Source organism: Furipterus horrens, unplaced genomic scaffold (genome assembly GCF_987537825.1).
Source record: "Furipterus horrens unplaced genomic scaffold, mFurHor1.1.pri manual_scaffold_6, whole genome shotgun sequence".
Taxonomy (NCBI): domain Eukaryota; kingdom Metazoa; phylum Chordata; class Mammalia; order Chiroptera; family Furipteridae; genus Furipterus; species Furipterus horrens.
In genome coordinates, this window is record NW_028327176.1 from 65,700,547 (window position 1) to 65,712,608 (window position 12,062).

Below are 12,062 nucleotides of genomic sequence, written 5' to 3' on the forward strand. Positions count from 1 at the left end.
GAGCATTGTGCTAGGTGTTACAGGGAGAGGCTTGAAATTTTCTGGGGAGAAAGGAAAAGAGACAGTGATCTGAACAGGCCAGGCTCAGAGCCTCCCTTAACTCCAGCTTGACCTGAGCATACCCACCTTTTTCTCCCTTATATTTTGCCCTCCTGCCTCAGGTTCCCATAGAAGAAATAGCTCTGCTTCCAATGAAATAAACAAGTTTGAACCACTGTCTTAAGACTACTAAATGTAAAGAGTCCATAAGGTTTTGGTATCAAAAAACTTTTATCAGCATCATTTTTTGATGTTTCCTTCTTGTGCCTTGGTTACTGGAGTTTTTATATGATGTCATGAAAAGAAAATAAATGCTTGAATTATTAGACAAACACTATCACTTAACAAAGTATCAATAACTGCCATAAACCTTCACATATTCATTCAGTGCCTATTTATCATCTACTATTACAGCAGATCCAGCAAGACTCAACCACTCAGAGACAATGAATAGGGAAAGCAAAGGTTTTATTGCTGACGGCCGGGCCAAGACCAGAATCTCTAACAAGGCACCGAACCCCATATGGGGCTTAAGGCAGGGTTTTTATACTTTAAGCTTTACAGGAGGAAGGGGAAGAGATGAGGAGGGCCTTAGAAGTAAGTCAGCAAGTCTGTTGCAACTGGAGGATGTGGCACTAGAGCTGGTCAGCACATTCCAAAGTGTGGATTCTGTCTGGCCAGAGAGGGTCCATTATGCAAACGCTGCAAAATGGAGCTCAGAGAAAACAAACTAGGTTAAAAACAAAGCTGGTTTGGGGCGCTTGCTGGCCACTACATATTACCCACTCTAGGCCCTAGTCTAACTCCTTGGGCAGACTAAGAAACTAAATTAAAGTAGCATAGTCCTCCTCACCCCCAGGCCTTGTTAAGATCAGGAGCTGGGTATCTGCTATGCTAGCTCTTAAGTGCTGGGTGATGGTATGCAGGATGCAAGGAAGGACGGTGACTGCGAGGAGGAGAAGAATTAGGGGCCCAACAAGATGTCACTAGGGTAGTCAGTCAGGAGTTCCAGTTGAACATGTTTTGGTACCAGGAAGAGTTCTTTTGGTGGTCACGTTCCCTCTGCTCTATGCGATTCTTTACAGTTTGTAAAGTACTTCTGATGACTCCTGTGTGAGTAGCATAAAAGCAACAATCTTCCCCTAAAGCTGCACATACACCCCCCCACCCTTGTTTTATTAGGAGGAAGTCTAACCCTCTCCTATTCTGGAGGACTACCTCTTCAAGGGACTCTATCTGATCTGTATGCTCTTCAATGGTCTCATGCAAAGCTAACAAGTCCTGATCGACTGGAGAGAGCTGCAGGTGTGGTCTGGCTGGTTATAAGACTTGCTGTTCCGGTGGCAAGGACCTGGCTAAGGCGGTGCCAGCCAGGATGGGGAGGATGGGCACAGCTCTCTGCACCTGCAACATCTCAGAGGGGAGAAGGAGCAGGCTGCCTTTCTTTCCATCATAAACAATAACCCCGGGAACTATTTGGGCCACTATTTGGTCCCTCCATCAGGTCGCTCTCGAACAGGCAAGAGGTGATGCTATTTGGGCAGACAAATCTTGTCCCGTTTGGGGCCTGAAGATAGCCACCAGAGAACTGGATCATTAGGGAACAAGCAGCGAAAGTAAGAGTCCCTTTGGCAGTTTCTGGGGTCGAGCCCTTAACACATGCCCCATTTCCAAAGACCTCCTCGATCAGGATGACTGGGATAGTGTAAACTCCTTTACTCCTTTACTAGGTGATAGTTGGGATAGCTGTGGACCCTATGGTTGTATAAAAGGGTGGTTTTGGCTGGAAACACAACCAGCAGTCGGCCGCTATCCCAGGTTGGCTTATATTAAGGGCTCTGTGGGTTGCTACAACTATCCCAAAAAAGCCAGGGGACTCAGTCTTAGGCAGAGACTGATTTCCCTGGTGGGAGGCCCAGTTTAGTGATGAGGGGGCTGGTCTCGGGGCTGTTTCCCATAGTTGTGTCCCAGGTCTTGCTCCTGGTGCCTCAGGTGCCTCAAGTCCATGGGTCTTGAGGCTAGGGAGTTGGGGGAGGCAATGACGCAAGGTTGGGGCCTGAGCACAAATGGTGATGGAAGTTCCTGGATCGGGCACAGCACTGTACCAACCACGGAAGATACGGAGACCCCAGGTGTGTCTGGTGCCTCTCCACTGGGAATTTAGTGGGTTAGTAATAGTCAGGAAATAACTGGTGTGGGGAGTTGGGGATTGGGAGTTCTGAGTCAATTGGAGGAATCGCTGGTTATTTTTCCAAAACTGATTTTTGACGTAAAAGCCAATATCTTTGCAGCCCCAATGGGGGCAGAAATATTGTATATTGTCCATACAATTTCTGTTTGGTTCTTTGGCAGTGCAAAAATAGAGACCCACCTTGAAATCAAGCGCATTAAGCTCAATCCAATAAAAAAGAAACTTGAAGTCTAAGGGGAGCCAGACCTTTTTCGTAGTGGCGTTCCACCATGCTAAATTGAGTGGTTGGCCCATCACAATCTGGGATAGGCTGAACAGCAGTGGCTGGCCCCTAGTTATATTGGGGAGGATGAAGAGGGGGAGGCTGGCAAACTTCCACTGGGGATCCATGGCGGCTTCCTAACCTTTTATAGAAAACAGTGAATTAATTCAAGGAGTACACATATGCAGAGGTAAAGAAAACTAAAAACTATTCTTTCCCAGAGATTCCAATCGTCTGGAGCTGCAGTACCCAGCATTATAGCAAAAACGGCAATAGCGAGATTGCCTATGACTAGGTAGTCTGTGGGGCATTGCGGAGTTATTACGCTTTAAGTTGCTGTGAGCGGCGAGGCTGTTCCTGGCTGGGTTTGTCTGCAGGGTCCGATTCAGGACCCCCTGGCGAGTGTTCTGGGTCTGGGTTGGTAGTGTAAGGAGGAGGCTGAAGGAGGTGCTCATCATCATCAGGGGCCAAGGGCAGGGGGAGCAGCCAAGGAGCCTGATCCTTATTGGGAGTCTGTTCCTTATTCTGAGCCTGTCTGGTCTGGAGAATGTGATGGGCTGCAGACATGGCACACTGTCGCAGCCAAGGGGGAAGCCTCTCTGCAAGTTCAAGCAGAGAGGATATAGTCACTTTGGTCTGGGTGCCCAGGGTTTCCAAAACTCACCTGCTGAACTCGACTGATGGTGGGAACATCCAGTGTTCCCTCTGAGGGCCACCCAACTCTAAAAGTTGGCCATTCTAATTCACATAGAGTCTGTAAGTTGCCTGGGTTCATTGGAGCATCACCCTGTCCACGGTAGTTGAAACCCTTAGAGAAATTCTTTAACATACAGTCCAAGACTGTGGGCTTGGTCTGACTCTGACAGCCCCCCATTATGACTGAGAGTATGGCTCCAACAACACAAATACTTTGGAACACAAGAATGCCCAAGAACAGCATCCAATGATGGCAAAAACCCCCCTCTTGGTGCAAACAGACAAGGGAAGGGTGCTTCACAGAGGAAGTGACACTGATGCCCGCTTAGCCTCTCCTCTCGCAAGGACTTAGGTCCATCTTAGCTAAGGCTGCCCACATAGGATCCGGGTTACATCCAGCCGTTATGCCATATGACAGACTGAGGACTCGTAGGTTAGGGCCCACTCGGACTCTGCAGCCACAGGCCTGTGGAGCCACAGACTGGAGCACCGGAGGCAAGCCAACCCATGTCCCACTTTCACTCACACACACACACACACACAGAACCTAACATATTCCCTCCCCGGTTTCCTCCCTGGTCCAAACTTATACCCTGGGATGCTCCGTGTCAACTGACAGGTGGTCAGGCCAAATCCGGATTCCAGAGAGCTCAATAACTAACGGTTCTGCTTCAGACCAGTCGGATTTTCACTAAGGGAAAACTAAACTCGACTCTGCATCCAGGTGCTGAGGGGCATCTTGCCCACAGATGATAGGCATCTCAAAGAGACACCTATCCCTGTGCCCTTACTCATCTGTCCATTGAGACTTGACGTCCACCATTGCTGTCTCCTATACCGGGCTGCCAGAGGAAACTGTGGCCCTGTACAACCCACAAAGACATGAGAAATGCTCAGAATGCAGAGCATGTGGCCACAGTTTTGTCACTGTTTGGTGGACCACACAGAGTCCACCGAGTCCCTATGGGTTCCGCCAAAGATGGTACTGTACCCCAGAGTGGAATATCTCATTGGGGCCTCCAAAATGTTACAGCAGATCCAGCGAGACTCAACACTCAGAGACAATGGATAGGGAAGGCAAAGGTTTTATTGTCGGTGGCTGGGCCAAGACCAGGGTCTCTAACAAGGCACCAAACCCCGTATGGGGCTTAAGGCAGGGTTTTTATACTTTAAGCTTTGAAGGGGGAAGGGAAAGAGGTGAGGATGGCCTTAGGAGTAAGTCAGCAAGTCTGTTGAAACTGGAGGATGTGGCACTAGAGCTGGTCAGCACATTCCAGGATGTGGGTTCTGTCTGGCCAGAGAAGGTCCGTTATGCAAATGCTGCAAAATAGAGCTCAGAGAAAACAAACTAGGTTAAAAGTAAAGCTGGGGGGGGGGGGGGGGGGCTTGCTGGCCACTACACTGCTATGTTCTAGATGTTGAGGATACCACCTTGAAGTTGCTCTTTCAAGGACAGATTTGTCTTTCAGGAAGTTTTTATCCTCATAGAGAGACAACCAAGAGCTAGATGTATAAATGAGATGGAGTTCAGCACTGACTGGTGTGGCTCAGAGGGTTGGGTGTCATTCAGCAAAGTGAAAGGTCTCTGGCTCGATCCCTAGTCAGGACGCATGAGGTGGATGTGCCTCACACACCCTAGGCTCGATTGGAAACTGCTCTGTCCGCTCTGTCCAGCAGAGTCTTCTTGACCACAGTGAAACAAACTTTTACCCAGGATATTTCATTATGTCTAGGGAAAGGAAAGTGGCTGCCTCTCTAGTGGAGAACAGTGATTAGACCTTCTTCCCTCATGTCTTTTATTGAGGAGGATACACATGAGAGATACAAGGTCAAGATTCATGAATCATCAATAGTTTGGAGGTCTTAGGATTACAGTTGACAGTAACAGGTTACATGTACTAGTACAGAGGGTACAGTGACCAGTCTCTGTCAGGGTCTATCAAACCTCTTGACACCACACTGGCATTAGGCTGAAGGTTTCATACATTCCTTGCTAGAGATTGTTTATGTTACAATAATGATAAAGAAAGCAGAGCAAGTTCTAAAGCATAATAAGCATTCTTTAAGTCTAATTCCCATGGAAACCCTCTGAGTGGCTTTTGATTATGTTCCACACGCAGCCTTATGTTGAGGCTTAAAGACAAGCACAGCCAGAATGCTGGCAGCAGTCATGCTCAGGCCGGGGCTACAATTCCCTAAACCTCGAGGAGTGGTTGCCCACAGGCACATGTCAGGGTTTCAGGCCAGTTCTCCGGTTGGGGGGGCACAAGAGGCAACCGATTGATGTTTCTCTCTCTCCCTTCCTCTCTCTCTAAAATAAATAAATAAAATCTTTTTAAAACATGAAATAGGGTTAATCCTACAATATCTTTCAGGCTTGGGTCCTCACTGCCTCTAGTCCTGTAGAAGAGGGCTTATTATTCCTGCTCAGTTCTCCCAAACTCTGAGGAGCCACTTTCCCTTCCAACAGGAACTGGGGGTTCCTCCATGGGCCACTTCATGGGAGTCACCTGCATGTGTTGCACCCACTGCCACTATGGCCTTCTGTCCTCAGAGGCTTCCCTATGATCTAATGGGGCCTGGGAACCTGCTGGCCTTCAAGCAAAGCCCAGACATTGTTCTCTCAACATTAGACCTCAGAGGGAGGGTCCTTTGTAATGAGGAATCACCCTTAAGATACCTTTATCCACCCAATGCTGCCTGACTGTCTAGAAACCCACTTTCTGAGAGGCGGTCACTTCAGCAGATCCTGTTGCTTTAGTTCTGCAGCATCAGACATCCAACCCACTGGATGTCTGAAACACAGCCTGGAGAGAGGACTTGCATTTTTGTCTGGATAAACATTCACAAACAATTAGAGCTTAATTGGTATACTGATACATCTCACAATCTGACTTCAAGGCAAGAGATAGGTGTTAATGCAGGGTTATCATCTGTAACCTGACTAATGAATATATAAGAAAAATGTGTAATAAGTCTATCAACTGCTGGCATGTAAATGAGAACGTGGAAGATAGTTCAAACTTCATGGAAACAATCTGTGCTCCTAAAATGTTGTCCTGTCATTAATAACCTTCTGTAGCTTCAACAAAAAAGAATCCTATCCCCTTTGAAAATGATAACAAATTTCAAACAAATGAAGTGAAAAGAAATAAGATTTTTTAAATGGCTCTATGAAAATGTCAAACAGCTCTTCCCCTACCAAATCATCCCCATCAGGAATTTCAGGTTCACAGCTTTCATTCCATGGGGTCCATCCCCCAGATTAAAAGACTTGTTTATAAAACAGCATTTAATTTTTTTTCTTTACTGAAAAACTTATACACTTTTACAAGTTAAAAAAAATTAAAGACACAAATAAGCAAAATAAAAGCAGCTAGAAATTCCTAGGTAGAAATACAAATATTCACAATTTGGAATCTTTTCCTCCAGTCGAATATTATATAATATTTTTGGATAAACAATTATTTTGCTAAGAACCTAAACTACTGCAAATCAGGGCAGAATGTGGTGAAGATAGAAGGCACTCTCCAGCTACCGAACTGGAAAGACCAGAAACAAATGATGCCATAAAGATCTGATGTCTTTCATTAATGCTTAAAGTAGAGACTTTATTTATAAGGATATTCTAAATTCCAGGCTGGTCTCCCCTGGCTGCACTTGACAGAGGTAGCCTGTTAGTCATGCTAATGAAGAGAAAAATTCCAAGTTCTACAAAGACTTTTTTTTCTCCCACATCTGAAGGAGAGAAAGAAATGTTGTTAGGTCAGGGGTGGAACTGACTTAGGTCGACCCTAAAATCACCTTTGGGGTCAGCTGGACTCAAGTCAGGAGTGAGCTACTTACCTGGGGTCAGAGCAATGACTGCAGGAGGAGAGCTACATACAGCCCAGAGGCAAAGCTACATACAGCCCAGCATGTAAGTAGACTGGACTGTTGTCTTTCCCAGTGGTACCCAAACGAGAGCTGGCCTCAGAATCCCTCAGAGGGCTTTAGAAAACCCAGACTGCTGAGCCTCAACCTACAGTTTCTGACTCAGTAGACCTGGATGGAGCCTGAAATTTGCATGTCTAACTAGGGGGGGTCCTAGGGCCACACCTTGAGAGCCGCTGGTTTATCCTGACATTTGATTATTCAACGAAGGTTCTGAGCTCAGCTTAAAGTCAGACAGACCTGATTTTTATTCTTGGGTATCACAGTTGTATGAATTTGGGCAAGTAATTGAATTAATATGAGCCTCTATTTCCTCACAAGTAGAAGAGGGATAATTATAATGTTATGTCAAGAAATGTGTCAAATAATGTATGTTGTGTTGAACACATTGCCAAGCGCACAGTAAACATTCAAATACACGATTATTATCCTTTCCATTCAAGTCCCACCTTGACACCCTGCATCTGTTAGTACCGATCTCCCAGCCCTCTAAAATGCTGCCTCACTCTCTCCTCTCCAGCTTGCCCTTGTGGTCAAGAAAGGCCATCTCCCTGCCACTGTGAAGCCTCCCAACTCCAGGAGCAAGTGGCCTTGGACCAGGCTTGTCCTCTGCTGCCACCTTGTGGTCTTCACTCACTTAACACCTTGCAGGTTAAATTGTCAAGGTGGAGCTCCTGGGCTGTATAACCCAAAAAAAGCAGAGCATAAGCAAAGAGGCCAGAGAAGTGGTGCCCATCCAGGCTGCTTGGTAGGTAAGAGGACCATGGGGAAGGGCTCCCGACCAGATCACTCTGAAGGGCAATTTAAATCCTGAGAACTACAAAACGACCCAAGTACTCAGATCAGGACCACAAGACCAGGAGAGCTCCCTGGCCCTGATCCCTAGGCAGGACCCTGAAGGCTTCCACTGACCTCACATCTGGCCTGGCCAGAGGCCTGCTGAGAAGGACCTCAGGATATCTGGCTGGAGACAGTTCTGAGGACTACTGGGACCTCTGGGCTTATCAAGATCTTCAGATTCTTCTTGCTGCCATTGCCAAAGCCCATCAGGGAAAAAGCTGTCATAGGGACACTGACATCCCCACACTGGAACTTATTTCTAATGAACTGCTCATTATGCCAGGTCCTTGAGACAGAGGTTTAATGCTCTAGCAGGGAATGGAGCAAGACACAGAGGCATGGGAGCAATTGAATGAATCCCCAAGATTCTCACATCTTGTCTTTCATTTCCCAGGGTAAATGGTTTACAGAAGCATCATAGCTCAATGAGGGGGAGGTAATGACTGCAAATTATATTTTCTTAACACTTTATCCCTCCCCACTTAAAAACAGACCTTGTAATAAAAGTTTGAAAAGATCCCATACCTTTGGGGATACTTCTGGTTGTTAAAACTTATGAACTTCTCAATCCTTCTGCCAAGTATTGGACTGGGGAGAAACCCCAACTGTTGAAGCAAAGGAAGGAGAGGAGAGCATGGTTTGGATGCCTCTTTCCCCAACACTACAGACTTGAATGGGAGGTAGCTTCCTAAGCAGCTTCAAGCACTTGTGACCAAGGCTTTGAAGGAATGGGGGTGAGGATAGGTGAACATGATCCATGTAAGTTTGGGTAAAATGAGGAATGTTCCAGAAACAGAGCCCATGCTCAAGAACTGTGGGCTCAGTTTGGCAGCAGCATGAGTCCTCTGTGTGTGGACAGATGGTGAGAGGAAGCTTTATTTATTAACCACCAACCAACAGAAGATAAACTCATTTGCTTCATATTTTTTCCTCCTCATACAGATCCAGATACGCTCCAATGCACTATGTAAAAATCCCTTCTCAATTCCAAAATTTTCTGAGGGAAAAAAACAACCTCCTGAACTAGTTTTAACATTTTCATGTTGTTCTAACTTGTCTTAGCAGCAAAGAAACTTTCTTTTGTGAACTAAGGGGCTTCAAACCCAGCTTTGTTTTCCTGCATGGTATTGATCTGGATTCTCCAGAGGGTCTCATTACATGTCTCCACACCTTACCTGATTAATCCAGCAAGTCCAACAGGTCCTCATCCCCCAACAGAAAGAGGAGGGAGGATACAAAGAGATTCCTCATCTGAGGTGACAGAACCTCTCCACAGTGGAGCGTGGAACTGAATGCCTAGTGCCCACCCAGGGCTGAGTGAGCTCCACACATCACAGCATCCCCAGTTCACAGAAAGGACTGAGGGGGACTATGGGATGTTTGTATTCTCAGCTTCCTAACTGATGCAACCACACTGAAGGCAGCTCTCACCTTGAAAGACCACTGGAACAGCCATTAGGAATCCTAGTTACCAGCCTGGTCCTACCTCCATCCACATGGTGTGTTACTCTGCCACTTCTCTTCTGGCCTCAGTTTCCACATCTGTCAAACAAGAGGCTAGGTGGAAGATTTCTAAAGACCTCCTCAGCTGTCCCTTCACTTTGGTGCAATGACTGCTTGAATCCTTCTTTTCTTCCATGTCCACCTTTGAAATAGCATTTAGGCCTTCCCTTAGTCTGTCCAGGCTGCTAGAACAACATACCATAGACCGGGGGCAGAGGCAGTAGGCAGTGCTTAAACAACAGACATTACTCACAGTTGTAGAGAGTGAGAAGTTTGAGACCAGGCCGTCAATGTCATTGGGTTCTGGTGAGAGCGTTTTTCCAGGTTTGCTGATGGCTACCTGCTCCCTGTGTCCTCACACAGAGGACGGGCCAAGCCCTGGTGTCTTTCCCTCTTCTTACAGGGGCACTAATTCTATTGTGGGGGCTCCACCTTCATGACCTCACCTAATCACTTCTCAGAGGGTCCCCTCCTGACACCATCACATTGGGTGTCAGGGTTTTAACATATGAATTAAGTTCATAACAGTTCTTCTGACATTAAACTCAACATGTCTGAAGGAATAGAGAGGACAGAGAGGTTTGCCAGATGATTTCCACAAAAATACCTCACATACTTGATAAATATTTATCAACCAAAAGGGAAAAACCATATTCTATTTATGTGTCTGATATTTTTACAGTTTGGTTCCTGAAAACTCAGAGCCACCATCTCTAGATTGGATTCAGACATCTGGCAGCTGGAGCCCAGAACTGCGTGGCCCCAAGTCCCCTGGTTGGCCTGGGATGGGAATTATGGTGTGATATGTGATAAATTAGAGGAAATTTCCCTTTATATTTACCATAAACATATTTGTAGTCAGTCTCAGAGATACCAAGTCACAGAAGAAAGAAGAATAAAAATCAAAAGAATTGTGTTGTTAGCTGTTTTCCTTCCCTTCACCTAAAAGCTTTTGTGTGTGCCTGGTGTGCAGAGGAAATTCGGCAGGATTTGCTAAGCTTGTTAATTCAGGACCTAACCCCCTCCTCTTACCCCTCAAGACACATGCTGAGAAAGGAGGGGCTTCTTGGCTGCCTCAACAAAGTGGAAATGGAGAGAACAAGAACGGGGCCCAGGAGGTGCCATGACTTTGGAAAGCATAAAGCCAGGAAACCCTGTTAGTGACCTGGGCTTTAGAGCCATCTGGAGCAAGGCATTGAACCTCAGGTTTCTCATCTATAAGGCAGGGACCCAAATACCTATCTGACAGGATCATTTTCTTCCTTTCTCCCACCCCAAAGAGTGTTGGGCATAGAGGAATGAATGATTTGACAAATGTTTACTGAATACCCTTCACGTTTTGTTCAGAGCCAGCTCTGAGTCTGCAGTACAGGTAAAATCTCAAGTTATTCTCCCCTAAGGGATCTTTCTCTAAAGCTGAAAGATAAATCAGTACATCAGCTGGGATGGTGTCACCTAGGTCTCTGGCTTCTGTCTCATTCTTTCCTCTTTTGTAGTCCTGGGGCCTCTCAGTGGAACCCCATGTTTTCCAAAAATGGGAAAGAAATGAACAGGTCCAGAGGCAGCAGTGAGGACAGCCGCTGCTCAGCTCGGAGATGAACAGGCCCCCTTTCCTCTGGATCCCACAGCCCTCATTGTTATCGATTCAGAGTAGGAGCTACCCCTGTACTGTAAATGTGCCACCCCTCAGAACTCTCAACCACGTGAAACCCTCGGACCCCAAGTGCCAGCTTTTACCTAAGGGGAACTAATGAGAGAGAGAAATATTAACCGTCCTCTCACCCTCCTTGGAGTCTCAAGAGTCAGCAACTTTTGCCTCTTGCCATTTGATTATCATTGATTTTAAGTCACCATTTAGCGAGACAACAAGACATCACAAACAAACCTTGAACTACCTTTAGCCTTTCATCTGGAGCTGGAAATGGATTTTACTTCCTTCTTCCACACTGCACGCTGCAGGTAGAAGCGAGGGCCCCCTTTCAAGGGGAGTACAGGAAAGTTGGAGTGATGCTTAGAAGGCCCTGCAGGAGGCCAGTCTTGTGGGAGGCTCAGCTCCCTGCCACAGGGTAACTGCAGGGAGACAACCCTACATGACTGACCGCTCACATCCTGAAGCTTTCTCTCTTCCTTCATAGTGATAGGATTGCTAGTGACAAAAAAACAATAGTTCCATTAATTTCCTTTAACACCCTCATATTAGAGCAGTGCTTCTCAAACATTTTTTGTTTTTTTTTTTGTTTTGTTTTGTTTTTTAAAGCAATGCCTATATGTACATCACCTGGGGATCTCATTAAACTGTGGATTCTGACTGCATAGCTCAGGGGTGGGGCCTGAGAGTCTACTTTTCTAACATGTTCCAAGTGATGCTAATCTGCCAGTCCATGGGCCACCCTTTGAGTAGCAAGGCATTAGGGGCTAGAGACTTATGTAAAACACTATCCAAAGTTGGGGTTTGATTTGTATAAGAGAATCTCAGAAAGAGAGCACTTTAGCTCACAGAAATGCAAGATATTTAAGGGATTAGATGGGACAAAACCCTCCCCTGAATTCTGCAAATAACCTCACAGAAGCAGCTCTGCTTATAGGTAAGGCCATCCA

At 46.2% G+C, this 12,062-nt stretch overlaps 1 protein-coding gene across 1 annotated transcript in view; it reads right to left on the reverse strand.

Moving 5' to 3' along the window:
• Positions 1-490: 490 nt before the first annotated feature.
• Positions 491-12,062, reverse strand: part of SUCLG1 (succinate-CoA ligase GDP/ADP-forming subunit alpha) — a 140,877-nt gene continuing 129,305 nt past the window's right edge. The window contains exon 9 of the mRNA XM_090281610.1: positions 491-741. Coding sequence (XP_090137736.1) covers positions 685-741 — 57 coding nt within the window. The 3' untranslated portion in view covers positions 491-684. The remainder of the gene's footprint in view (positions 742-12,062) is intronic.